At 30.7% G+C, this 27,710-nt stretch overlaps 4 protein-coding genes and 1 non-coding gene across 9 annotated transcripts; 1 reads left to right on the top strand and 4 right to left on the bottom strand.

Annotated features, from left to right (window-relative positions):
* Positions 1–10,846: 10,846 nt before the first annotated feature.
* On the bottom strand, positions 10,847–14,345 carry LOC125844128 (ferredoxin, root R-B1). 4 transcript variants are annotated; one of them, XM_049523384.1, is made up of 3 exons: positions 14,111–14,220; positions 13,568–13,583; positions 10,847–11,459 (listed from the first exon to the last, which is right to left on the bottom strand). In XM_049523384.1, the coding sequence occupies exon 3, from the start codon at positions 11,450–11,452 to the stop codon at positions 11,000–11,002; it is 453 nt and encodes a 150-aa protein (XP_049379341.1). In that variant the 5' UTR covers positions 11,453–11,459; positions 13,568–13,583; positions 14,111–14,220; the 3' UTR covers positions 10,847–10,999. The 4 variants fall into 4 exon arrangements, with proteins under 4 accessions (XP_049379341.1, XP_049379342.1, XP_049379339.1 ...); XM_049523385.1 differs by lacking the exon at positions 13,568–13,583 and adding an exon at positions 13,849–13,864 and having other exon boundaries at positions 14,111–14,217; XM_049523382.1 differs by lacking the exon at positions 13,568–13,583 and having other exon boundaries at positions 14,095–14,345.
* A 1,056-nt stretch (positions 14,346–15,401) lies between these two features.
* LOC125846174 (small nucleolar RNA snoR86) lies at positions 15,402–15,526 on the bottom strand. The gene has a single exon (XR_007444333.1). It is a non-coding gene; the product is annotated as a small nucleolar RNA snoR86 (small nucleolar RNA).
* A 131-nt stretch (positions 15,527–15,657) lies between these two features.
* Positions 15,658–18,599, bottom strand: LOC125844118 (60S ribosomal protein L10a-1). 2 transcript variants are annotated; one of them, XM_049523372.1, is made up of 6 exons: positions 18,519–18,599; positions 18,333–18,376; positions 17,151–17,370; positions 16,322–16,487; positions 15,985–16,190; positions 15,658–15,870 (listed from the first exon to the last, which is right to left on the bottom strand). In XM_049523372.1, the coding sequence occupies exons 2-6, from the start codon at positions 18,335–18,337 to the stop codon at positions 15,817–15,819; spliced, it is 651 nt and encodes a 216-aa protein (XP_049379329.1). In that variant the 5' UTR covers positions 18,338–18,376; positions 18,519–18,599; the 3' UTR covers positions 15,658–15,816. The 2 variants fall into 2 exon arrangements, with proteins under 2 accessions (XP_049379329.1, XP_049379328.1); XM_049523371.1 differs by having other exon boundaries at positions 18,466–18,577.
* A 3,238-nt stretch (positions 18,600–21,837) lies between these two features.
* Positions 21,838–26,205, top strand: LOC125844133 (cytochrome b-c1 complex subunit 9). The gene is made up of 3 exons (XM_049523390.1): positions 21,838–22,094; positions 22,527–22,574; positions 25,947–26,205. The coding sequence occupies exons 1-3, from the start codon at positions 21,975–21,977 to the stop codon at positions 25,995–25,997; spliced, it is 219 nt and encodes a 72-aa protein (XP_049379347.1). The 5' UTR covers positions 21,838–21,974; the 3' UTR covers positions 25,998–26,205.
* A 643-nt stretch (positions 26,206–26,848) lies between these two features.
* Positions 26,849–27,710, bottom strand: LOC125844127 (uncharacterized). Its single transcript, XM_049523380.1, has one exon. It carries the CDS (start codon positions 27,658–27,660, stop codon positions 27,157–27,159), a length of 504 nt encoding a protein of 167 aa, XP_049379337.1. The 5' UTR covers positions 27,661–27,710; the 3' UTR covers positions 26,849–27,156.

The raw sequence follows: 27,710 nt of genomic DNA on the forward strand, positions 1-27,710 counted from the left end.
TATATTAAATATATTATTATTATTATAAACAAGAAGTATTAAAGAGGTCAGAATCGATTCTCACTATTAACGTTTTTTAACCAAATTCATCTTATTGTATTGGACTTATCTAGTGTAGCATGTCTCGTGTAATTTACAAGTTACTGCACAGAAATGAAAAAAATAATAATATATTTTGATATAAAGATACTGGGAAAAAAGTCTGAAATATATTCGAACTTTGACCGAATTGCAGTAACAATCCCAAACTTTGGGCAGAACCTATTACACCAACCCATGTACTGTTTAATAGTGTATTTTTAAGATATATAAGTGTCCACATGAATAAGTTATTATTTATAATAATGTAATATTTATGATATCCACGTGGACACTTATATATCTTTAAAATACATTATTAAATAGTCCATTGGTAATAGGTCTTGCCCAAAATTTGGAATTGTTACGATAATTTTGATCAAAGTTCAGATATATTTCGAACCATTTTCCGAAAGATATTTTGTGACAAATTTCGAGTCGCTTTCTTACACCTAAGTTAGTTGTTTCCTCTCTGTTTAAATATAAAAATCAGAGCCGTTTTATGTAGTTGACGCGTCAATTTAACCGACATAACTTTTTATTATGTACAAATAGACCCTCATAGTTTATTATAGTTACACTTTGATTGCAATACACTTTCGGTTATGTTTCCTAAAAGTACAATAATAACTAATTTTGCCAACATTTACGCGTAAAAAAAAAAAAAAAAAAAACTTCAATTGAAAGAAACAAAAAAAGAAAAGAAATTTCCCATATTATTATGCATGTTTTCTTTAAGTCCAAGTTAGGTTTTTGGAATAAAATTCAAACTTAATAATCTTACAACAATGCTAAAATAAGAAATTTCGTTAAAAATATATCTAAGATTTAATATATACATATAAAAAATAATTTTTTTATATATATTATATAATTTTTTGATGGCTGCGCCACTAATCTGTCTGTCGTCCACCGATCGATTTACCTCTAATTGAAAGTAAATTCATTCTTATTATTTTAAATCGACATATCATTCATTAAGAGTGTGTAACTAACTATATATTTCAATAATATGCGTATAGTTAAAATTGAGATTGTTAATTTTTTATTTTTTTTACCTCAATATTTGAGTGTTTTCTCTATCAAGTTATATTTTAAAGGAGTTTTTTGTTAAAAATAAAATACAAATTCTTTTTAATACCTTGTGGTCAAATTTTGTGATTAAAATAGGTCGTGGATTGAATAATAAGAAGAAAGCAAGCTTAGTTTAAGTCAACGGTCAATGGAATTTCAACTACGTTTTTGAGATTGACGATCATTATTTTAGTTATCGAAACTCAAATTATTTGAATTACTTATTGAAGGTAAAGATCTCTATGATAATTCTTACCTGATACGCTATTAGAATTTCAACTTTTTCGAGTTTTTACGATTTCATATTCTATTTAGCTTTTTGATGAATGTTCTTTTAAATCTTTTCTTTATGATAATAGAAATTAAATTATTTTTATAGTCTAATTTTTTTAATAGTAATGTCGTTGACTCGAATATATATCTATTGTATAGCAAAATGTTACTAATAAGGGTTGGGATCTTTTCGAATTTGAATTTTGAGTATCAAATACCATGTACACGTGTAAACATATAATAGCCATGGAACATAAAATGAACGTTGGTTCCAACAAAACGTGTTATAGCTTAATTGATTTAACTTTTAGCAAAACATGAAGGAAATATACTATTAACCAAAGATTATAAATTAATGTTCAGAGTTATTTCTTAATTCTTTTTCTTTTTTGCCAACCTAAATTGTGACAAAAGTACAGAAAATAAATTTAAATAAAAAAATCTCAACCTCTTAAGATCTCTTTTGATATTTAGAGAGTTAATTAATGCTTAATTAGATGAAGTTTGGTTGCATGAATCAAAGCCTAATTAATTTAACTATTAATATATGAAATTAACTAATTATAATATGATCACCTAGAATTTGACCTAATCTTATCATAATTATTTCAAGGTCACCACAATAAGAAAATAAAAGTATAATCCACAATTTTTACAACTAAAATGTACAATTTTGACCACGAGTAACGTCCTAATCATAGTCAATTCAGATAGAGATGCATACAAAAAGTGTGTTATTTATAAATTAATAAACATATATTTTAACATAAACTATCAATTAATATAATACTATCAATACAATATTTTAAAATGTTAAATAGTGGTTGGTGATTGTGAATACAATTGGGGTGGGTGTTTGTCGGACGCAATTCATCGGAATTTGAAGTTTATGGATAGCGTTCTTAAGTTAATATATAATAATAATAATAATAATAAAAAAAAATTTCTTAATACACATATAAAGAATAGATAAAACTATTGAATTTCTAACGAACTCGTTTATTTTACTATATAGATATGCCTTTGGTATTGGTTGATGATAATAATTGTGGTATATAATAGCTACGGAAAATAATGATCATTGAAGATAGCTGAGGTGACGATTGATAATTGTGTAATATTATAATGACGATGAAGTGATAATAATGATTCACGATAATCGATACATACAAAGAGAGAGATCATGATAACGACAAACGATGATGATTATAGATAACTTTACTTTCAAGTAATGTTATTATGATTTACTGTTTCAAATACTTAAAAATTGCCATATATGCAGGACGAAGCTAAGTGAAAATAAAAGAGTTATTCAAATTTCTTTTGATGAAAAATTACACTTTAGTTAAAAATAATTATGTATCTATAAATATATAGTAAATGTTAATTTCTTTTAACTTTTTCATATATTTCATATTTTGAACCTCCCGGATGAAAATTCTAACCATAATATATCATATATATGAAAGAAAAAAATATTTTCCAAAAAAAAAATAATAATTTGAGTTTCTTAAAAAAAATTAAAGGACTATGGAAAGTAGAAATTGATTACGTAAATCAATGAATACGATACAAACTTTGCTATGTTCTCCAATAAATTAAAACTCGTTTTAAATAGTTATAATTGTACAAGTCAATGTCAATTTAGGAGTGCTAATAACAACTCTCTCCGTTCTAAAATAAAAATATATATTTCTACAATGTTTAAATATCGATATATAATAAAATATTTAGTGTAACTTTATAGTAATTGGGATGTAGAGAGAATAGAGTATTGTACACAAATTTTGTTACTATCTTGTGAGATAGAGAGACTATTTCTAATAGACGCTCAACTAAAAAAGAACTAAACCCCTATTAGTGTGATAAATTAAAGAGAAAAAGGACAAATATCTCCGAACTATCGTAAATAGTATGCAGATACCCTATGTCATACTTTTGGGACATTGGTGCTCCTACCGTCCAAAAACTAGAGCATATATGCCATTCACTCTAACAGAACACTAAATAGGAACACGTGGCGCAATCTTATCTATCGATCCGATATTTAATAAATGTCGGGTCGGTGGATAAGATTATGACGTGTATGTCCGTTAGTATAAAGGGTATATATACTCTAGTTTTTGGACGGCAGGGACAACAATGTCTCAAAAGTATGACGGAAGGTATCTGCATACCATTTACGATAGTTCGAGGGAATATTTATCCTTTTTTCCTAAATTAAAAGTAACAATCAGGTGTGATAAGACAAATATAAGATTTCTTTACCTTTAATTAGAAATTTTGATTTCAAATACTAATACGAAGCACTTCTTCCTCTAACATATCTTACAAAAACAAATTCAGTTAATCGAAGCACCAAAACATATACTAAAATAAAAAATAATATTCAAAATTTAAATTCTATAAAATTAACTTTTAAAATATAATTCATGGAAATTTTAGATCTCTAATTTAAACATGCAAATTTAAATTAATTGAAGTTCCATGTCACCAAGTAAAAAAATTCAAGAAATGATAATTAAAAAGTAGTTTGTAAGTGTGTAATAATATTAAATTGAAAAATAGAATTCAAGTCAGATTCAATGTAAAGTGGTAGACAAAAAAATATTTTCATGTTTTACATTATTAGAAAAATGATTTCACATCATCCAATCTTATCCTTTTACTATTTATTTATTTATTCTTTATGTCCATGAGAATGCAAGGCAGCCTAACAAAATAATTCAAATCTCCATCCACATCTTTGTTTTCTTTTTTTTTTTTTTTCTATTCGGTGTTCGAAATCCACATTAGAGCTTCGATTAAATTCAAATCGTACTCTGCAGAACCCATTTGGAGGTGGCGCTCCGAATAAGATTTTCTCCATACCCAGGACTCAAATCCGAAACTTCTGTTAAGGGTGAAACAGTCCCACCACTATACAACAGCTCATATTGATACATTTTTGTTTTCATAATCTCTTATTGATAGCAATATCAAATCACTATTAAAAAAAAAAAACTCAGCAAATAATAAACAATATAGTTAAATAATAAAATTTGTCACTAATTTAATTTGGCAGTGAACTAGGGATGATTTTAAAAATATATATATTAGTTATGAGTAAATTAACAGTAAAGTTTATAACTGTTTTTATTTTATATTTAGTTATCAGACTCTAAAGGGTTTTTCTTCGAGCAAGTGGTTTTTCAATCTTTTTCAATTGCATATTCACAACAATGTTTTTTTTTTAGATTGAAATGAATTGATCTTCGATATTAATAATAGTAATATAAAGGAAATGAACAATGAATTTAAGTGAAAAATTATTTTGTATTTTTAAAAGAAAAAAAAATAGGATCTGCCACCTATTGACACGTGTCACCGTCCGCGATGGGATCATCCTCCAAATTCGTGTCCATATTTCAAAAGTAGGTGAAATTTCTAGATGGGCTCATCATTTTCCTTAACTTACACTTTTCCCCCTCTACTTTCTTTTCTTTTATAAATCTTGTCCCCTTTCTTATTTTTCTTTTTTTGCTTTTTCCTTTGTCCTTTTACTCTATTTTTTTAAATTATTTTTTTGGCTTTTCTAGACACGGTTTGGGTACTTGAGTAAAGTAAATAAAGAGATAAAAGAAAATGGGAAAATATTCATTTTAAAAGTTGTTAATTGCACTAATATAAAATATTAACGATGATTGTGGTTGAATGGTAAGTACTTTTTTATTTTTAACTAAAGAATTTGGATTCGACTTTACTTAGGTACATAGTCGTCTTTGTTAGAAAGCGTTTACCCCTCAATGTGAGACTTTATAGCATGAATTTTTAACTTAATTGAGCTTTAATATGAATACCAAACATGAGAAATCAAAAAATATATTTAAAAAATGACAAAAATACAAATTAATGACAAAAATAGAAAAAATAGTATCATTTATGCGTTGTTTTTGTAGAATGCCAAGCATTACAAAATATTTATTTTTAGTAAAGACAACACATAAATAGAAACGGAGGTAATACTTTTTAAAGAAATGGTTGTATATAGTGTTGGAATAACTTTTAAACTACCTAAAAGAGAAATATTAGAAAATAAAGGATAAAACGCATTCTACCTATACGATTTATGAATGAACCCTCGTTTTCTTATTTCTTTTTTGAATTTATTTACTACTCCCTATATTTACTTCTATCTCCATTATATATATATATATATACACTTCTCACTTTAATATATCAAGTAAATACAATTATTATTTTTCTATTTTATCTTTAATATTAGTTACTATTCACTAAATTATTTATCAAGACTTAAATTATTCATCAACCAATCATGGCATAATTACTCCAAATGTGTAAGCCCTCCTCTCAAGCTCATATATAGTAGTGTTGTATTTTTTAAAAAAAATAAATACTTAAATATAGATATGTGAATTCACATTTGAAATATGTACAATATGATGATACCCCCTTGTTCTCTAGATATGCTAAGTGAGGTTTGAAATTTAAATCATATATTTATTTATTTATTTCTAAAATTGGATAACACCTCTCTAAAAGGTTTTTAATAGTTTCTCCGTTCCTTTTTATATGTCATTTTTCTATAAATAGTTGGTCCATAATACATGTCATTTCATAAAATCAATGCATAATTCTTTCTATTACCATTGTGAGTTATTAGCCTTGAAAATATACATTTAACCAACATAGAGAAACTAAGTGAATAATTCATGTTGACTGGTCAAATTAATTAATCAAAATAATTTAATTCATATTCATTAATTGAAAAGATTTCAAAAAAAGCGAAAGGGTAGAATAATAAACTTACTTAAATTTTTAATACACGTTAAATAAAAAATGATGACATATAAATAAGAACGGAGGGAGTAGTATTTTTGTTGTAAACTCAAGTCTGTCACATTGAAAATTTATAATATTTTTACATTATAATTTCTTTTATATGATTAAATCAAGTGTGTATATTAAAAATAATAGTACAATGAGTTCAACCAATCTCAATACCTTCAATATGAAAAATTTAAAAGTTTGATGAATTAAGTGATAAGAACTTAAAGTTTAAACCAATCAAATTTATATCTTAAATTCAGATTTTCGTAAGGTGCACTCATCCTCTTAAAATTTTATATACGTCTTTAACACTCTTTAGGAAAAATATTAACAAGAGGATAATTTGATTAAAATTTTCTTATTTATTACTTATTTAAATTTAATATTTTTCTCAATTGCACCCGTAAACATTGAAATTTTATGAGAATCTATAAGATGTGTTCAATTTCAATTAGGTTTCTTGGAAATTATTTAATCTTAAACCCTAATTCATGCCTATATAAATGATGATATATTCCCTTAAAGAGGCATCTCGAATATTCCGCAAATTTATGGAATATTAATAAAGAGATCAAATCAAAATTATCCTAGTTTGAGAAATACGCCACTAACGACCTTCGAATTATGGATAAATCTTATGAAAGAAGAATCAAGAGAGAAATAAAATTGTACTCACAATCTTGATCAATAAAATTATATTTCTTCATATTTATTTTTATTTGTGATAACAATTTATTTTCTACCACTTTTTTGTTGCAAACACTTCTGTTTTACATTAAATAATATCAAACATTGTATTCATAATGCAATATAAAATTATTTGTCAGTACTATCATTTAAGTCTAGTTGTAGCCATTAAAGTTTAACACCAAAATGATGGCAACAAATTAAGATCCAAGCAGCCCCCACTCTACTTAGGGTCAAAAAGAATATTTTAAAATAAATTTTTATTTGTTATTTTTAATATATTAAAAAAAGATAATTATATTTTGTTTTCATTTTTTTTATCATTGGTATTAGTTACTTATATATTCCCTAAACCATTTTTCAAGATTTAATAGTAAATATCAATTAATAGAAATAATATGGTAAAATAATTATGCAATTCATTATTTCCTTTATGAGTATGGCAAGTTCCAATATAAAAAATAAAAGTAAACGGAGAAAGTATTCTTTGTTAATATAATAAAAATATAATTGTGGTGTGATGGATATAAATGTTTTTAATTTTTAATAAGACATTTGAAATATTGAATGTGAATTCAGATTAGTTGAAACATTAAACAAATATTGAATACCAATGGAAAAATAATAAAGAATAACTAGTTTTTGTTACAATAAGGATTGTGATGGGATATATAAGACTTCTTTATCTTTAAGCAGATGTTTTAGGCTTGAACCACGAGAATAAGGAAAAGAGCATAGTAAAAAATATTTTTCATTTTTTTATTGAATCTTACACAACACAAAATTAAATTAATCGAGGTTTTAAAGCAGTTATCAGACACCAATTGAAAAAAAAAAAAAAAAAAGAGTAACCAGCATTTGATCTTTATATGATTCCCTTTTAACCTTCCCCATTGAAATTGAATAACAAATCTATTATTCTCTATAATTGCCAATTATGAAATGATGTTTTAGCTTTGCCATTTAGTTTGAAGCATAAGCTAAGTGATATTAATTATTCATTGTTATTATTTGACTTTCTAATTCTTATCTCCAAGCCAAGCAACTTAGCACTAAATATCCCTTTTAATCTCTACCTACTTTTCTTTTATTCTCTCTACTATTTATAGTCTAATTTATTGAGTGATTAATAATTTACATAGGTGAAATATACTAGGATGAAGAAAAAAAAAATCTTTAAAGATTGTGGTGGGGTGAAAAAATAAATTTGGGTTCGAGTTCATTAAAACTTTTCGATGCAAATTTAAATTAGTTCTTGAATACCAAGTACTCAAGTAGGAGACAAAAAATAGAACAATGAAGAAATTAACAATATTTGAAGTAACAACTAACACAAATAAAATGATTTACTCTTAAAGTAATAACACCTTCACATAAAATGAACCAAAACGAGTAATCATAAGAGATTATTTATTGTTGAATTATAGCTCTTAAAGCATCATTTCATGTAAATAAAAACCTTTGCTAATTATTATAAGTTCCAAATAATTATCAAATATTCTTTCCATAATCAACAAGAATCCTCTCCTTTCCAATCACTAACTATTAATCATACAAATTTTCCACTTTTTCTAGACCTTTTAAACCTTTTTATCAAATTGGCCCCATGAAGATGCTACAACTAGGAAATCAATATTACAAAATAGTCCTAAATTATACTAAAACCATCATTTTGCACAATTAACTAAGTTGATGTCTCCCAAAAAGGTCCTTTAATCAAAGTGTATATTATTCTCTTGATCAAATAGTCATAATGGAATTACAACTTCATGACAAAACTTTGTCTAATTGCCTCTCTCTTTTTATCTAAAACTTTTAGGATTGTAGGCCAGGATTAAATTGAACTTTATTCTTATTCCAAATTTCCAATCCAATAAGCTCCAATTTCTTTCATGTTCTTGTCCCTTTGAACAAAAAGTTTTTTGACAATACAATTTAACTATAAGTCATTTGGAGCCTCTAGTATGTGTCGTTCTTTTTTTCCATACTTTAAATAATAACCTTTAGGCTTTTGGAAAAGCCAAGAGGATCTTGAATATTTAGGGTATGTTTGGTATGGAGGAAAATATCGTCCGGTTGGTCAAAATATAAGTTCATTGAAAATCAAGAAATGACTTTTATGGTGGAAGTGGTCAAAATATAAGTTCATTGAAAATCAAGAAATGACTTTTATGGTGGAAGTAGGAAAATGAAAACAAATTGCATTTAACGTTGATCGTCTCTTCTACCTCACACCACCAGGAGCAGAGCTAGGTAAAGGGCCAAGGGAGGTCATCCTAACCCCTTTCGACAGAAACTTACACTATTTTTATATGGTTATACTTATTTTCTAGGCCAAACACATATACAACCCCTCTAACTTGTCCACATTTTTCATTTTGGCACTTTATCTTAGCCTTGTTCCATTTTAACCCTTGAACTCCATTTTTTATGTTCCATTTTAACACGAAATACTATTTTTATGATTTATTTATTTTTATATATATTCTTCAATTGCAACTTATTATTTTAAATCGACATGTGTCATTTAATTTTAGTTAAAAAATTAAAAATTAACAAAAAATAATTCTTTTTAAAAAATAATAATTTTTTTTTAAGAGTGTTATGTATTTTTGTGTGAAAAATAACCGACGAAATTGTGTTGGTTTTCTTTCTTTAAAATCACTGACAACCTAACAAAGTCAGTCGAGTTTTAACATTGTTTAGTAGTGTTATTAGCAATGAACAAGAGTCTTTTTTTAGTAGTGTTATTAACTAAGTCAGTCGAGTCTTTTTGAAGATGAATTTTTTTATTCGTATTAATTTATATTAAAAATTAAAAGTGAGTATTTGCGTTAAATTTAGATAGCCTAGATGATAAGAAAAAATAAATAAGTAGTGTTATTTAATTTGATTGAATGTTTAAGAAAGAAAATCAAAGAACTTTCGTTAATTTATTTTCATGCAAAAATACAGAGAAATATCAAAAAATAATATTATTGTTTGAAACTTTTTATGTTCGTTCGCGAATGTTTAATTTTTTTAATTAACAGACACACGTCTATTTTTTTAAAATAAGAAATTGCAATTGAAGAACATAAATAAAAACAAATCATAAAAATTAGTATAAGTGTTTAAATGGTACAGAAAAAATGGAATTTAAGGGTTAAAATGGAACAAGGCTAAGTTGGAGTGCTAAAATGAAAAATGAGGGCAAGTTTGAGGGGCTGTATATGTGTTTGGCATATTTTCTATGTATATATGATAAACCCAATCGATTTCTTTATGTGTTCACTTCTTCATAGTTTAAACCTTGGTGAAAATTCTGTCTCTGCCACCGCTCCCCGCAGCCCATAATTCCTTCCTACCCCACCTATAGTATTTGCCTAAATTATATACAAATATTTCATGTATTTGTGTGAAGGAAACCTTTTCTTGTATGTCCAAAGAAGAATGGTTACTCAAAAAAGTTCAATGTTGGTATATGGGCCAGTTTTAGAAGAAATCATGAAGCCCATATATATCAACAGGCCCTGATTAAGTCCATAGGACATTATTGGCCCATAAAAATGAAAATAAATTATCATAAAAATGTTTATATAGACAAATCATTCTTAGTAAGAATGTGTATTAAATAAAACTTGCATCTTTATATCATTTTTCATATATTTGATACTATTCTCATGCTCAATAACATGAAACTAGAAGTATGTACCAACAATTGAGAATTATTTTCTCAGACTTGTTGCGTCAAAAACTAAATCACAACGAACCGTTCTAGCAAGATTTGTAACATGAACACCCTTACGAACAAACATAAACAACTCCATCGAGTACCTGCTACCTCTCATCACGGAGTGGAGTCTCTCCTCACTTCTTTAATCTCACAAACTTGAATGCACATAAGGAAATGAAACATCAAGGATTTAGGCAAAATATAAAACCACTAGGCATATTCATTCATATATAAGAAAAAGACTTCATTACATAAGCAATTTATGAAACAAAAGTAGTTCATGATGACACTAGAGGGGAAAAAGCAATATCTGTTTTTACCTTTGCTTGAAATTGGATTTAACTAGTAAAGATCACACTCCTTGTGAGTGTGGATCACACAATCAGAGTTTGGGTAAGAAACACAAGTGAGCAAATATCCCTCTTTCATTTGGTTATCGTCCAGAAAAGATCCGTCAGATTGATCAACAGTGCCCGACTCTATCTTCCCAGCACAAGTTGAGCAAGCACCAGCCCTGCAAGAATAGGGGAGATCAACTCCAGCATTCTCAGCTGCATCGAGGATGTAGGTATCGGAAGGTGCTTCAAACTCATGTTCAGTACCATCTGGACAAACCAATTTGACCTTGTACACGTTCGCTGATACTCTAAAGTTAGAGTCAGCTTTCAAGCCGAAGGATTTGGAGATGTTCCTCACAGAGCCCACTGAGAATGGCATTTTAACAAATGCACTCTTTCTTTCGCTCAGAGGTGCGGCTTTGAACATGCAAGTGGAAGGAAGCCTCACGGTCGACATGTTTTACCTGATCAAATTTAAAAGTGATCATGAAATACACAAGTAATAAAGATGGATATGTTCAAGAAGAATATCCAGTATCGATCAATGCTAACAATACAATTATGGTACATGTAGAGTTTGACATATCAAGTGCAAAAGTAAAAAGAATCAAATCAACCTCAAGCGTTCATTTGTTTGTCGACAGAAGTCAACAAGACCACTTAAAAGATTATTGATGTCAGAGAAGCAGCAAAGAAGAACATGCTAGAAACCCAACACGGCAGTGGAACAAATATGACTTTTTGAAATATATGCCATGTGGTAGATGAGAAAGAAATGAAAATCTGGTAGTCCATTTCTTAAAAGACCAGGCTTCAAATATCTGGAGCATTATGAGAAGAACGAGCGAGTGGCTTCCTGTTCTTCACTCGAAGCTCCATGTTGTAAAGATAAAATCTAGTGACATAGTAATCTATGATTCTCCAATTAAGTGTTATCCTTGTTCCTTTTACAATGTCGAGGGTATGGCTATGAATGGAAGGGTGAAAATGCACATTACACACAAATGAACAAGAATTAATTTGACATTTTGATGATGTATACCGCGTGATAGATGAAAAGAAATGAAAATCTGACAGTTCATTTCTTTAAAGACAAGGCTTTGAATATCTGGAGCATTATGAGAAGAAGCAAGCGAGTGGCTTCATGTTCTTCACTCGAAGCTCCATGTTATGAAGATATAATGGCATAGCAATCTATGATAGTGTTATACGGTTATACAGTGTTTTCCTTTTTACAATTTCAAGACTAATAAGTAATGACATTTCGATAATATATGCCCTGTGGTATGTGAAAAAGAAATGAAATTCTGATAAGTGCATTTCTTATAAGACAAGGCTTTGAATATCTGGAGCATTATGAGAAGAAGCAAGCGAGTGGCTTTATGTTCTTCACTCGAAGCTCCATGTTGTGAAACTAAAATCTAGAGGCATGGTATAATGTATGATTCTGCAACTCTAATTGTTATCCTGGTTCCTTTTACAGTGTCAAGGATAATGGCAATGAATGAAAGGGCTAAAATGCACATTACACACACATGAACAATTAAATTGCAGTCACAATATCAATATCGTCTCGGACTAAAGAATGTGTTTAATGTCAAGCTATTGTTTAATCATCCTCTATGAATTATCCAAACAAATTAAACGGATAAACACCCTTCATCTACCTTCATTAAATCAAATTACATTAAGAGGTCATCGCAAATCGCAAACACTATCACAAAAGTCCCATTTTTTCTTGATATCAATCCAATTTCAGGACTATACTCAAAGAACATACAAGCAAAAGCACAAAATCTGCATTATGTGAGTATATAGCTAAGCTTTTTCGAATTGATTATAATTATATAATCGAAACCATCACACAAAGCCAGAGTACTTTCAAGTAACAAGTTAGTTTTTCACCAAAATGTTTCTGCATTCATACTATGACAAAGCAGAACAAACAAACTACAGCTACTACTCATTACTTTGCAAAGAAACAAACATAATTCAAGCTCACAAGCTAAAAAAAACAGCAAAATTCAAAGTATTCATAAAAGTTTAAAGTACCCAAAATACAGATTTTCTTAAAGATGCATTTTTAACACAGAATTTCACAAAATGATGAACAAACAAAGAGAGATCTCAACATTCAACAAGAAAATTCAAAAAAACCCAAACACATGTGAGAAAACAACATGAACATGAACCAAACAAGTAAACTCTCAATAAAAACCAAAAAAGAGAATACAAGAATTGCCAAAGGACAAAACAATCTATTTCATTACCTATGCAAACAACAAAGTATCCAACAAAAAGTAAGCTCAAGGTCATTTTACATCTACAAAAGTTAGCTTTTTGACTTTGAAACTTTGAATTCAAAGTTTCAAAATCCAGTTTTTCTTAAAGACTCAAATCTTTTTACACAGAATTTCACCAAATAAGAGATCTCAACAACCAATAGTAAAAACATCAAAAATCCAATTCATAAAACACAAAAAAAAAATGTCCATGAACCAAACAAGCAGAATCTCACAACTAAAAACCCAAAAATCTCTTAAAAGGGCAACAGAAAAATGAGAAATTTTACCAATATAAGAAGTGGGGTTGGCTGATAATGAATCAAGAAGATGAAACTAACAGCAAAAACAGGAAAAGCCCAGCTTTTCTTAAAGATTCAATCTTTTAACACAGAATTTCACCAAATAATGGACCAAAAAAAAAGAGAGATCTCAACAACTAAAAGCAAAAACATGAAAAACCAAATTCATAAAACTCAGAAAACAACATGTGCATTGACCAAACAAGCAGAATCTCATAACTAAACCCAAAAGTCTCTTAAAAAGGTAACAAAAAAACGTTAAACTTCACCAATATAAGAAGTGGGGTTGGCTGATAATGAATCAAGAACAGGAAAAGCCCAGCTTTTCTTAAAGATTCAATCTTTCAACACAGAATTTCACCAAATAAAAGATTTAAACAACTAATAGCAAAAACATGAAAAACCCAATTCATAAAACACTAAAAATAACATGCCCATGAACCAAACAAAGCAGAATCTCACAACTCAAACTCAAGAATCTCTCAAAAGGGCAACAGAAAAATGAGAAATCTTACCAATATAAGAAGTGGTGTTGGCTGATAATGAATCAAGAATCTGCTATTAAGCGGAGTTCACAAGAAAAGTTTGGCCTTTTGGATTTATTGAGAGCCAACTAGTATATAGTGAGTATAGGAGGCAGTGCTAGGCAAAGTTGGCAGCAAATATATACAAAGAGTGAAAGTAGGACAAGGAGAGACGTAAACAATTATATTACCCTAAAACCCACCACCGCCCATGGGTTTCACTTTTTCACCCACCAAACCAAACCAAAACTAGCTGCTGTCAATTTTTTATTTTTAAATACATTAAATCAATAAAATATTTATTATTGATTTTGGTCCTTAATGCCTAATGCTTTAATTTTTGATTTATTGATTTTGATCCTTATAATATAAAATACGTATATGATTACTAATTTAAAGCAACAAGACAATAATATAAATTTATAAATGCTCTGATAACTAAAAAGCATTATACAAGAGTTTCAATGTTTGTCCAACCCTATAGGCTATAACTAAGGTTTTGCCTAAAAGGATTAATCTCAACATGTCTATTTTTATCCTTCATTTTAGGTGCAGTACTTCAAAAGTGAAAAATAAATAGAAAAATAAGTTCTGAATTATTATCAAATTGAATTTGAAATTTTCATAATCAAACACTAATTTTTAAATAATAAAAAACGATATACTTACACTAGATTTAAAAATGATAGTTACATTGACCACTAGATCACATGTATCATTTTTATATAGATTTGTCCTAGCTTAAGATGGAAAGAACAAATATCATAATTAAAAATATTGTTGGACTAAAGTTTTTTGGCAAATAAAAAAAAGTTGGCTGGTTAAGCAAGTGGCACTGATCACATTAAATTAAAACAATAATTTTAAAAAAATGAGTTCTCTTTGTTTATTAGTAGGGGCATATGCTCTTTGATTATGGTAGGATCAATTATTTTTTTTCTGTATTGCCTAAGCTTTAGAGCCAAATTCAAGCACTCTAGGTGGCTTAAAAAACAAGAGCATTTCTACCCAACATTTGGTACATGGATGATAATTCCAAGATAAAATTTGAAATAAACTATATTCCACATTTGATTTGGAATATTAGCTAATTCCAGAATTACTTCTACACTTAATGGGATATCCAACCATTGTACTAAACAACCCCTTCCAGTTGAGGAAACACAGAGCAACGATAAAATTATTTTCATGCGACTTTCTATATCACCAGTACAACCCCTTTTAGTATTCAAAAGAGGAACCTTAAAACAGCAAATAAATTATTTTCATACGACTTATAGTCACGAGTTCATAGTCAAAATGTAGCAATTTGTTCGAGGCCATAGTCAAAATGATATTTGAAAGGCACGGAGAATTTGCTTGTTCAACAATATAGGCAACCTTCAATGCAATAATCGTCACTGTTTATAAGACGACCTTGCTCTGCTAATTGGCTATTCAACTCGAAAACCATTATGAATGCAGCAGTGCATGGGGGATAAGAAGGATAGAAATACTGCATATCATTCAAATGAAATCATTATCAATAAACAAAGAGAACAAAGAACAGAGCTCTTGAAAAGAAGAAAATGTCTCAGCAATATGATCGATCCTTGTAGTGATGTAACATTCAAAACATGATCACGGATGACTACTATCCAAAATTTTCATTAGTGTATCTATCTCTCTTACAAGAAGAATGCATGAAAAGCTCCAATAACGAGACTTGTCTTCCTAAAATACACGTTGAGTCTTCCCCATGGTGCTCTTCAAGTACAAGCACCTTACCTGTTGTGTGATAAAACAATTGAAAAAGATTAATTAATAAAAGAAAAAACTGTGTTTACAATCTAGAGCTATAATATGAAGTTAACTGCAACTAGGATTGCCAAATGGACTTACGTTCTGCCAATTCTTCTTTAGAAGAGATACTAAGAAGTTCACGCTCATTTGCACATTCTGGAAGATTTGTTTCTCCTCCATATCACAATTACCGACGGCAACACCCATGCAAAGCACCTTCTTCAACTGGAACTTGATGGTAGCCTTGGTCTCATTAACCTTAGACTCGAGTGACTCTTGGTGGGAGACAAGGGTTGGAAACTTACCTGCATTTACAATCAAATCAGAGTCAGTTAAAAGATGATCATCAAGAGTAACCAATTCAAGCAAGAACACAATTTCAGAAAGCTATTAGTACAAGTGTGTACAGAATACCAAATCAATCAATAAAACTTGCCTGCCTTGTTCAGACCAGGACCCAAGAGACGAGGAATCTGCTTGATGACAGATTCTGAAGCCAAGAAAGCATGGTATTTCTTTGCAAGCTTCTTAACCAACTTCTTGTTCTTGTTAAGCTTCTTGAGGCTCTCAACATCCATGTACTCCAAACCGATCTTCTCTGCCTGCAAAACACATGTGCCAAGTTCTGATTATCACCCTAGAAAAACTAAAGATTCAGGAATGATTCATCTAGCAGTAGCTTTAAAATATTTTTTATAGTTAATACCAACAAAATTTACCATTAGCCAGAAAATATAGAATAAACATCATAAACCTAAAAAGTAGACAATCTACTAATAGGCATTCGCGCATAACTTGCAGAAGTACTAAGAAGATTTACCCATCGCAACTAATGGGACTTATGATGGCATGGCATCTTTAAGCCAAGTTAACACATTATTGAGCTGTCGCGCACTTGCATAACGAAAATGCCAAACTCACAGTTGACAGACAATTGCAACACATAATCAGTGGTCCATGAAGACTCAATTGACTATTATCAATGCATTCTCTTTCAGTCTTATCAATTAATAAGTTATAGAATTTTTTAATTAAAAAACAGTTTTCTATCAATTAAAGGAGTGATGATAAGATAACCATGACACAAAAACCCATCTTTTATTAGTGAATTAAAAACCTAATCTTGTACACTAAAACAATGATATCTAAAGGTGGCAAAAGAAATCCACTCAGCAGTTGCATATGCACTTGCCAGGTACTGTATGTGATTTAGAAAGGAAAAAAAAAAAATGCAAATCCAGCACAGCTAGTGACAGAATGATTACCTCCCCCACGTGTTGAGCATCTCCGAGCATGCAAATCTTCATCTTAGGGCGTGGAATGTGAGGCAACCTCACAGATCCACTGAAACGCTTGTCCTTTTGGGGATCATAGTTCTTAAGCCCAATCTGGAGCTCAATAGTCTCGGAGAACTTCCTCTTTTTCTCAGCCGAATCATTCTTAATTATAGAGATGGCTTCTCTAAGGGCCTCACTCTGAAGCTTACTGTAGAAAAGTTAAAATTAAATCATTTTACGCAAATGTTGAACAACACGAACAATAAACAGCAACGCTAATGTTCGTAACTAGAACGTACCAAGAGGCCAACATGTTTGCATACTATAAGTAGCAAAACAAAGAGTGATGCACATTTCAAAATCTCAGCCAAATATTAAAAAACAGTAGAAGCAACAAAAGGATCTTTGAATCAACAAATTCCTAAGCAAACCCAAAATTCAAAAATCCACATTACTTTCACTTTCCACATAAAAAGGAAAAACTCCTCAGGATAGTACTCCTACAAAGAAAAAGACCCATTAATTTATCTTCTATTTGACCCATAAGCAGAGGATATATTGGAAGCAACCTCTCTACCACACAAAGGTCGGGGCAAGGTCTGTGTAGCTCTCAAGACCACAATTGTGGATTACAATAGGTATGGTTATTGTTGACACCCAAAAAAGAGTTGTAACTTGCCACTTGCAACAAAAAAAACTCTTTGAGTTAACAAATTTCTAAGAAACATCAAAATCCAATTGGTTTCACTTTTCACATAAAAGGAAAACTTCTCAGGATAGTACTCCTATGAAGAAAAAGACCCAAATTTATCTTCTATTTGAACCATAAGCCTCCTCTATCCAAAACAGTACCACACAACAGTTGAGCTAAGGCATGCATAAACTATACCCTCTCCAGACCTCCCCTGTGGTATTACACTAAGCATGGTTGTTGTTGACACTCAAAATAGGATTTTTTAACTACACATTTACACGGTGCAAAAACAAACAAATCCTATAAAATTCATCAAAGCGACCAAATTAACGTCAACTATTCATACAAATTAGCTTAACAATTTCCTACCAAAGCACAAAATACAGAAACATCCACATATTACCAAATTAACAAATCAAAAATAAAGTAACAATTTGAACATGTAACTAAAATAAAAATCAAAGCTTTCCACATACCTCATGGCTCAAATACTTCTCCTTTCTCCTTCAAAAATTCACTTCTGTCAATCAAACAACATAAAAAAAAAATCAGCATTCCAGCTAAAAATTACCAAAATTTTCAAAAAAAAAAAAAACAAAAACCTTGCACCGTTAATCTGTAGATCGAAACCTAGAAATGGAGTCCCTGAGAAGAAGAAGTACCTGTATGAGAAAACCCTAATTAGGGTTTGTGAGCGCCGTAAGAGTGACGAAGGGTAGCTCAGTATAGTGATATATGACTTTATATACAAATAGGGCTACAATGTATATATTGGGCCTTGGAAATATTTGAATTCTAAACAATTTGCACCAAATAGCCACTTTTAAAAAAATGTAATTTAAGTTTTGGTCAGATTTTGCAAATATGTTGACCACCCAAAATTGTGTTTAAGACTTTGAAGATATTCTAAAGTTCGAATTGTGTAATTCAAATCTAGACGTGTATTCTGAAAGTTAAATTGTTGTGATTTCAATTTCAGATAATTTGAGAATAAGAAAGATGCAATGTCAGTGGTGACTAATTTAATGTATTTCGTAGATTAGGATGAAGACTAACTAGAATAATGCAGATGTTTATAAAGTTGACTTAAATTTGAATAGTTTAGTTCAAACTTCAATTTGTATTCCTAAAAGAAGTTGATGATGAAACTTGTATAATTTGAGATTCATGCTTGATTGCAAGATAAATAATTTCGTGATGTGGATGTTAAGAAGGAGCGAGAAAGAAGCATGTAGTGAGCGCGGGGAGGAGAGATAAGAAGAGAAATGAACGGTGATAATATTCTAAGTGTTGGCTAAATTTTAAATAATGAGCAAATTTTGGTTAAAGATTAAATATGAACCCAAAATATTGTACAATTCGTTATATTTAAATGTGTTAAGTGACTCTTATCATAAATTTAAGATGATTTGTTATGTGTTTTCATCTTTTTATAAATGTTGTTTTTTGTATTTTGTTATAGGTTCGATATCTATTTCAAAATTTGATTACTTGATGTTTGCATTAAAAAATCTCACTTTAGATGTACAAGGCTTTCAATTGTAAAGGGATTCAATTCGCGAAGCTCAAACTCGACATCTTTAGTTTAAATTTAAGAATATTTATCACAATTTTGTAAAAATACTCACTAAATACAAAAAAAACCGAAAAAATAATTATCATATATGCCTTTGAATGGATGGCTAATGAGAATTGGAGACTTTTTTTTCTTGTTGAGCCAATGATATTTGCAAGTTTCAAGACTTTGCTCATATGATTTAGGGGGAATGAGAGAGATAACATGTCAACTTGTATATTTGCTTCAGTGGTTAAAGTACCTTTAACTCTTATTTATTTGGTGTTTGAGCTCGGTTAGATTCAAATTCGTATATTTTGTTATCTATTTGGAGGCAACTCTTTCAAAAAAAAGAACTTTTTCATTCCTATGGACTTCAACAATCAATGCGAGAAAGATTGGAGGAATTTCAATCATCCCATCACAACTCATATTGATTAACACTTTTTACGCACCGACTATAATCAATTGTGGTTTCCTTCTACAATAAAATGGAAAAAACAAAAGAGGACAAGTTTGAATAATTTTGCAAAGTTCAAAAGTAATTTTGATTTTTTTTTTCATTTTCTTTAGATGTGTATTCTATAGTAATTTTGAGATTGTCAACATAGATAAAATATATAAGATGGAGCTTCGTTTGAAATTAAAAGCATATATGATATATTTGCTAGTAACAAGGTCTTTTTGAAGTAAAGGTTTCACATAAGAATTAATAATTAATTTAAAGAAGTTTTAGAAGCAAATTTGTGCCTTCTATTTTGTTGCTAAATAAACAATATGCTCGCAATTAAAGGGATAATAAACTAATGTCCATTTTGTTATCTCTCACTTGGAATGTTTTTTGGTGATCTATATAATTACATGGTTTGATTTGTTTTAAATAGCCCAAAAACAAAAGAAGATGAAAAAAAGGGGGGAAAAATCATTTTTGAATAGTTTAGAGTAATCATATGAGTTTAACATAATACATGATTAAATATTTTCGCATATTCATAAGTAAAGGGATTAAAAATGCAATTCTCCTTAAGTTTTTATGGAAAAGTTTGGAGGCAAAAGACATACTTATAGCTTACAACATGCTAATAAGGATATGTATGACAAAGCCAAGATTTGAGTGAGTACAGCGGGAAAAGATGTAAGCACTTTCTAGTTGTGTTGGGGTTGCAACAAGGATCAACTCTTACCCAATTTATTTTTGTATTGTTGATGGATAAATTGATACGAGATATGCAAAAGAAGTTATCATGGTGTATTTGTTATTTGGAGATGACATAATAATAAATTTATAATTGATCGGACATGCTACATAATTAAAAGAGGTAAATCGTGAAGTCTAAAGAGTTCAAGTTGAAAAAGACTATGATGAAATAGTAGAAATGCAAATTCCAAGTACATAACTCATGTGGTAGATATATAAGTGAAGATTGTCAAGTTATCTTTGAGAGAAGAAATTTTAAGTATCTTGGTCAGTAATCTATGAGAACTGAGAGATTAACGACGACGTTACACACCATATTGGAGTAGACTGTATGAAGTGGAGGATCACATTCGACATCTTATGTGATAAGAATATGTCACTAAGACTTAAATGTAATTTTAATAAAATGTTTGTTAGATTAACTATGTTGTATGGACAAAGTGTTGGCCGATCAAGAATTCATACATCCAAAAAATAAAAGTAGAAAAAAAAATGTTGAGATAGATGTGTACACATAATATGATCGATAAGAGGATATAGAAGTCAAGGATCATGTATGTTAGTTGGTAATCGAGCTCCATCTAATTTTTCCTATTATTAGTTCTCCTCTACTATCTTATTCAGGGACGCATCTACATTGGTGTTAGGGTGTCCAATTGGACACCCTTTGTCGGAAAATTATACCGTATATTAAAGTAAAACGATTTAGAAAGTGGTTAAATAAAATATTCTGGACACTCTTGACACAACAAGGTGTTGTAGCCTAGTTATTTTAGGTGCCTTGAAAGAGTCAAGCCTTTAAGCTTTTGTGAGTTTAAATCTCGCTAGCAGTGGTTTTAATTACGTAGTTTAATTTTTTTTTCATGTATATTACGTAGTTTAATTTTAAAATTTCTAATGCACTCATTCATTACAATTCTTGGACACCTTTCATGAACTTTCTGGCTACGCCACTAATCATATTCTTCAAATTTATTATATTTATTACCTATTGTTTTTATTTACTTTAGTTAGCGTATTATTATTTGACCTCTACATACACACCACTTATAAAATTATGTTTACTTAGTCAGATATCACAAAGACTAAAATTAAAATTTACCAATAATTGATTTTTATATTTATTAAAATAAAATTAAAAAATGAGAGAGAAGACTTTTCCTTTAGTAAACGAGAAACAGCGGTCCAAAAATCCACCGGTCTAATATAAACCCATCAAAAAAAATCCAACCGGGTCGAGCTAGGTTAACAATATACAGAAGCTCAAACCTCAAAGCAAATCATCGCATTTTCTCAAGATTCATCTGTTTTCTCTTCAAATTAGCAGATCTAAGCAAAACCCAGAAGAGATTTTAAGCTCAGAAAATGGAATCAGCTGCTAGAAGAAGCGGTGGTGGTGTTCTTGAAGGATTTTACCGGCTTGTTATGCGCCGTACCCCTGTCTATGTTACCTTTGTCATCGCCGGCGCTTTGCTCGGCGAACGGGTCAGTCCTTTTTTTCTATTTATTTTGTAGAGATTTGGGTGTATTTTGATTGGATCTGAAGATGTATTGGTTAAGTTTAATGGTTTTGATTAGTAAAAGATGGGTTATGTTGCTCGGACTCTTCAAAATTGTATCGCACTCGTGTTGGATTCTTCAAAATATACTGCTTTTTTGGGTATCCAACATGCACCTGTTGATATATTTGAAGAGTTTGGAGCAATATAGCAGATGGGTGTGACCCGTTTTGATGTTTTTCTTGCTTGTTGTGTTGTTGTTGTACTGCATCCACGTGGGATTCTTTAAAATGCAATATTTTTGGAGTATAGGATATGTACCCGTTGATATTTTTGAAGAGTTTAGAGCAATATAGCAGATGGGTGTGATCCATTTTGATGTTTTTCTTGCTTTGTTCTGTTGTTGTTGTTGTTGCAGGCGGTGGATTATGGGGTTAAAACGCTCTGGGAGAAGAACAATGTTGGGGTATGTTTGAATTCTCTAAAAGACTGATTGTGCAAAAGTTTCCATTTTTGGCATGCATTTTATGTATATAGATTGTTTTTATGAGCACACCGAGAAGTTAAGGAGATACAACATATAAATATGTATACATAAAAAGAAATTTAACCTTGTATATTCGTTGTAATTATTTTGGTGAAGAGGCTTAAGATGAGCCCTGTTGCGGCCCCTAGCTCTGCCCCAGGTAGCTATAGGGTTCATTTTTTCAGTTACGAGAACTGTTTTAATTAGGTTGCAGTTGGGATGTCTTATAAGGTTGCTAACTTGCATATATGTCTAGGGAATGACCATTTCTTCACATGATCTTTCCTATTTATTTGAAATATGTTGTGCTTTAGGGTCCTCTATTGTTGTTATGATGCATCTTTTTCATTGACTAGAGTTTGTGAAACGAAGGATAATGGTTGTGATGAATGGGGTTTTCCAAAAACAATAGCCTTAGTATTCGTTGATGGTATTTTAAACCTCTGTCTTAATGAAATTGCAAATATCATGGGATTCTGTAGATTGATTAAGAATTTCAAGGGACCAACATTAAGTTCTTTTGGGGGAGTAGTGTTGTAGACTGCTATTGGGATTATGTCTGAAGTTTGAATGATGTATGGCTAAGTGCCTTAAATGGACTAGTTCTCTTTTCAGCTGAATGTGGAAGATGGTCCTACCATAGGTGTATGTTACCTAAATTTGCACAATTTGAATTGGGTTCTTTTACCTCCTCTGAGGTGATTAAGGTTGCTCAAGTGTTCTAATCCCTCTATCCTATGTGACAAAAATGTTTACCCGCATTACAAGACCACCTATGTGACAAAAATGTTTATCACAGCCTTACATGCTTTTGGTGTTTGGCATTGGATCAAATCTACATGCATACACTAACATGATCTTTAATGCTTATCCTATAAAAAAATACAATCTATATAGTGTATGTCAAATCAAGGGTGTGGCCTAATAGTCGATGAAGTGAAATGAACTAGGGTTTAGATCTTAGTGGTGTTGAAAGACGTTAGATGATTTTATGCACACGTGGAATAGATTCTCTTGCCATTTCCAACTTTGGATTTGGAAAATAAACTTCATCCCTTCTTGATCTCTATCCATGTACCCACCCTGTAAGAATGCATAACCTCCATTGAGGATCATTTATTTTTTATATTCTACATATTTATGTCTTGTTACTCTTCTTGCTAAAGTATTCTTCTTCCCCTCTTCCTCTCCCCCGGTTGTTCTTCTTTATCCTCCAGACCTGAGTCTTTTATTCCTTTTTACCAAAACTCTTGGCTCCTACCTTCTATTTCCATTCTTCTTGTTCTTCTAGCATTCAGCTCCTCATTTCTATTGTCTTGTAATTGTTTAAACATCTCCACATTCTTTACCGTTTCTGTTATTCTGTTTCATTTTTTATTTTGCCCTTTGATTTTTTCCTCTTGTCACTACTTTCTTTCTTTTCCTACCCTCCCTCTCTTCTTCTCCATTCCCCTCCCCGTTGGTGTTTTTCTTCTTACACCTTTATGTTATATATATTTATCAGCTTTTACAAGTTTCATTCATGATTCACCTGATTTCTTCTTTACCTTTTTTCTGATTTGTCTCTCCTTTCCCTATATTCCAGCTTGCTTCACTTTCTTGCATAAATCTGATGTCCTGACAATCTTGTAAGCAGATATACTCTTCCATTTCGTACTTGCTATCTGCTACGGCTACCGGTGCAAGTACTGAGTAACCTTGCTTTTCTAGGTTTAGGCAGATGTGCCAAGTTAAACCTAATGTCGGCTCTGTTGGAATGTGCACCCCTGCTCCAATGTTTCAGTTTCCTCCTCCTCCGCTTTCGCTTCCTCCTCTGCCTCACTTTTCGTCCTCTACTTTCTGCCATAAAATCCAACAACTTCAATTGTGTTAGTTGTTGCAACAACTCAATGTTTGTTGAGTTGCAGCAAATTTCAGAGATAGTTGTTGCAACAATTTCTTAATTTGTTGAATTTTCTGCACAATCTCCTTTCATAACTTGAATTTCCCCTCATAAAATTTTCTCCTCAAATCTTCACAACCAAAGCATAAATAACCCGTAGAATGAGAAGAAAAAGGTGATCGCGACGATGTAGAAGATGAAGAAAATGATAAAAGAGAAAAAAGAAGAAAAAAATGGAAAATGGAAGGAAGAAGAAGAAAAAAAATAGAAGGAAGAAGAAGAGGAAGGACGGAGGCGATAAAATTCAAATTTGAGATTTGAAATTTAGAAGTGATGATAGGTTCTCTTTAAGAAAGTTCGAAATTTTAATCTAACTAATACTAATTATAGACACACCCAAGTTCCCTTAATTATATTTGACTTGGTCAAAGTCATCTTTTTTCAAATCAAGGCTTGAGACGTCCCTGTAGTGTGAAATCTTCTTGAGTTACGTTGTGGCTGAAATGATAAATGATGTGTACAAGTATATCAGCAAGAAGCAGACCGGTAGGAAACAATAGGAAAGTCATGATGTATTTCCTAAGCAGGCAAAACTTTTGCTTAAGAAGTCGTTGAATGTCTGTTTCTTTTTGCTTCAGTGTAATCAGTCAGTAACTGCATTATGCCTCTACATAAAGAACTCTTAATATGGTGGAAAACTGATGAACAAAACTATGACCTAAAAGTCAAAATATCGATTCAACCTTGCCTCCGGAAAAGTGAAGAGCGACCATTGGTTCTGAAAAAAACATTACAATAGTAAACCAAATTGAACTATGAGGGGTTGTTTGGTTACCTAGATTAGGACACTAGTACTGATTTAAATTTAGGATTGCATTTATCCATCATTTGGTTATTGGTATTAGGTAATATCAAATATAAATTTGAGCGAAGGGTAAAAAAACACACCTAAAGTATCATGTTTTTTTGAGTTTCATACCTGAACAACCAGGTGCGAGAATTTCCTACATGAACCATCACCAAACGTTTATCAAAGCTCACCTCAACTATCCGTTGTTTATTTTTTCCTACCTGAAGATTATGACATTTCATTGAATAGGCTCTCTTATGTGATATTTATTGAATAGGCTCATAATTATCTTTGCAGCTTATTTGATATGAATAGCTTTTAGAAATGCTAGACACATTTTACTGTTATATTCTTGATATTGCTGGTTCCATGTTCATGTTTAATTCTCAGTAGCAACCTATGTTACCCGAGTCCAAAATTGTTGCCACTCTCATGCTGGCTCCTTCAAAAATGCATTACGTTTGGGGGATCCAACATGCACTCATTGACATTTTTGAAGAGTCCGAGCAACATAGTGCAACTCATTTTAATCTTTTGATATCATTCATTTCTAACTTGGAGCTTTTATACTTTAATACAGAAGCGTTACGAGGATATTTCAGTTCTTGGACAGCGGCCTGTTGATGAATAAATTTTCAATAATGAAGTTTATTTGAGACGAGACAGAAGTACTTGTTATCGATTTTTCAATAATCGTTTTGCTAATTCGCCATTGCTGGCTTTCTTTTATATATTTGCTGTAGTTTTGAAGGAAATTCGTTGAATGAAATATGATACCAACTTGAAATTTATGTCATATTGGCTTGTGTTTGACACTGTGGGATGACAGGAAAATAATCGTTATTGTGCCAAAAAGAAGTACTTTCTTGCATTTTATATGAAAGTATTTGAACATACGAATTTTGAGATGATGTTTCTTACCCTTCGATTATGGTATTATTTTGTTGTAATGATCGTACCTTTTTAAGTATGCATTCTTTAGCATTTTGTGTTGGCTTCTTCACACTCGTTGGTTTTGTTTTTTGAACGGCTCTGTAGTGTTTTTACTTGAGTCGAGGGTCTATTGGAAACCACCTCTCTACCTCCAAAGGTAGGGGTAAGGTTTGCTTATACATTACTCTCCCCAGACTCCACGGTTGGGATTATATTGAGTATGTTTTTAATTTGGTTATAATTTATTTTTGGTAGTATTGTTATAATAGTAAAGTAACTACAAATGCTATTTGAACTTGGAATCTCTTATTAAGATGGTGATGGGGCGATTAGTATTTCTTTATCTTTAATTAAAGATTCAGATTTGAGAATAGAGTCATTTTTGATAGACATTGTTTTACTTCTAAAATAAATTTCTTCTGTATGAATTTGAATTAGTCGGATTTTAAAATGAATACCGAAGATCAAAACAGTGATAACATGGAGGAATACAATCAAACAAGAAAATCTAAGAACATATTTTGCCCCCAAACTTCTAATGCAATCCTTTGAAGTTTTATCTTAAAGTGTGTCTAATGCATTATGCATCACTAGTTTTATTTCAAATTAAGGCATGATTGATACAAATTTGCCAAAATTTTAACAATTAACTTCACCAAACAGAAGAAAGTTTCAAACTAAGATCTAAAAGCTCCTTGATAAGGATTTTATTCTTGAAATATCCTAAATTATGATCTTACTAACTGATGAGTATCAATATTCTCATGCTACAAGATTTCGAGCTTTCTTGAAGTTAAAGCTGAATTTAAACACACTCGTTTTCCTTCCGACATCTTTCTTCTCTTTTTCTCTCATGACTATCTACCTCTGACCTCGAACATTCTTGAAGTTGAACCTGAACTTGAACACACTCGTTTTCCTTGAGACATCAAGGCTTCACGAGCTGATTTTAGTCCCTCCGGAGCTAGTATTTTATCAAAAGAAGAACAATCCATCCATTTCCTCAAAGAACCCTCATGTTCCCATCTATCTGGCACAAAAACCCTACCTTCAACTTCTCTCCAATGCCTCTTCAATTTCTCACTCCCTAATAACCCCAACTTCTTCGATTCGATGAAAAAATTGTTTGTTTTATCTCCATCATCCACCATAGACAATGATTCAAAGTTCTTGATAGAATCTTGATGTTGACATTCACCTTGTTTATGAAAGTATTCTTGATTTACTTTCATCGTCGTGGAGTCGAAAAAATTGTCTATTTTATCTTCATCATCCATAATTGACAAAGATCTAATGTTCTTGATGGAATCTTGATATTGATATTCAACTTGTTTAGGAGAAAGTTCTTGATTTTCTTTCATTGTGTATACAATATGGTTTAGTATAGATGAGAGTCTTGAATGAATTTATA

The sequence above is a fragment of the Solanum stenotomum genome, chromosome 11, assembly GCF_019186545.1.
Source record: "Solanum stenotomum isolate F172 chromosome 11, ASM1918654v1, whole genome shotgun sequence".
NCBI classification, from domain to species: Eukaryota; Viridiplantae; Streptophyta; class Magnoliopsida; order Solanales; family Solanaceae; genus Solanum; species Solanum stenotomum.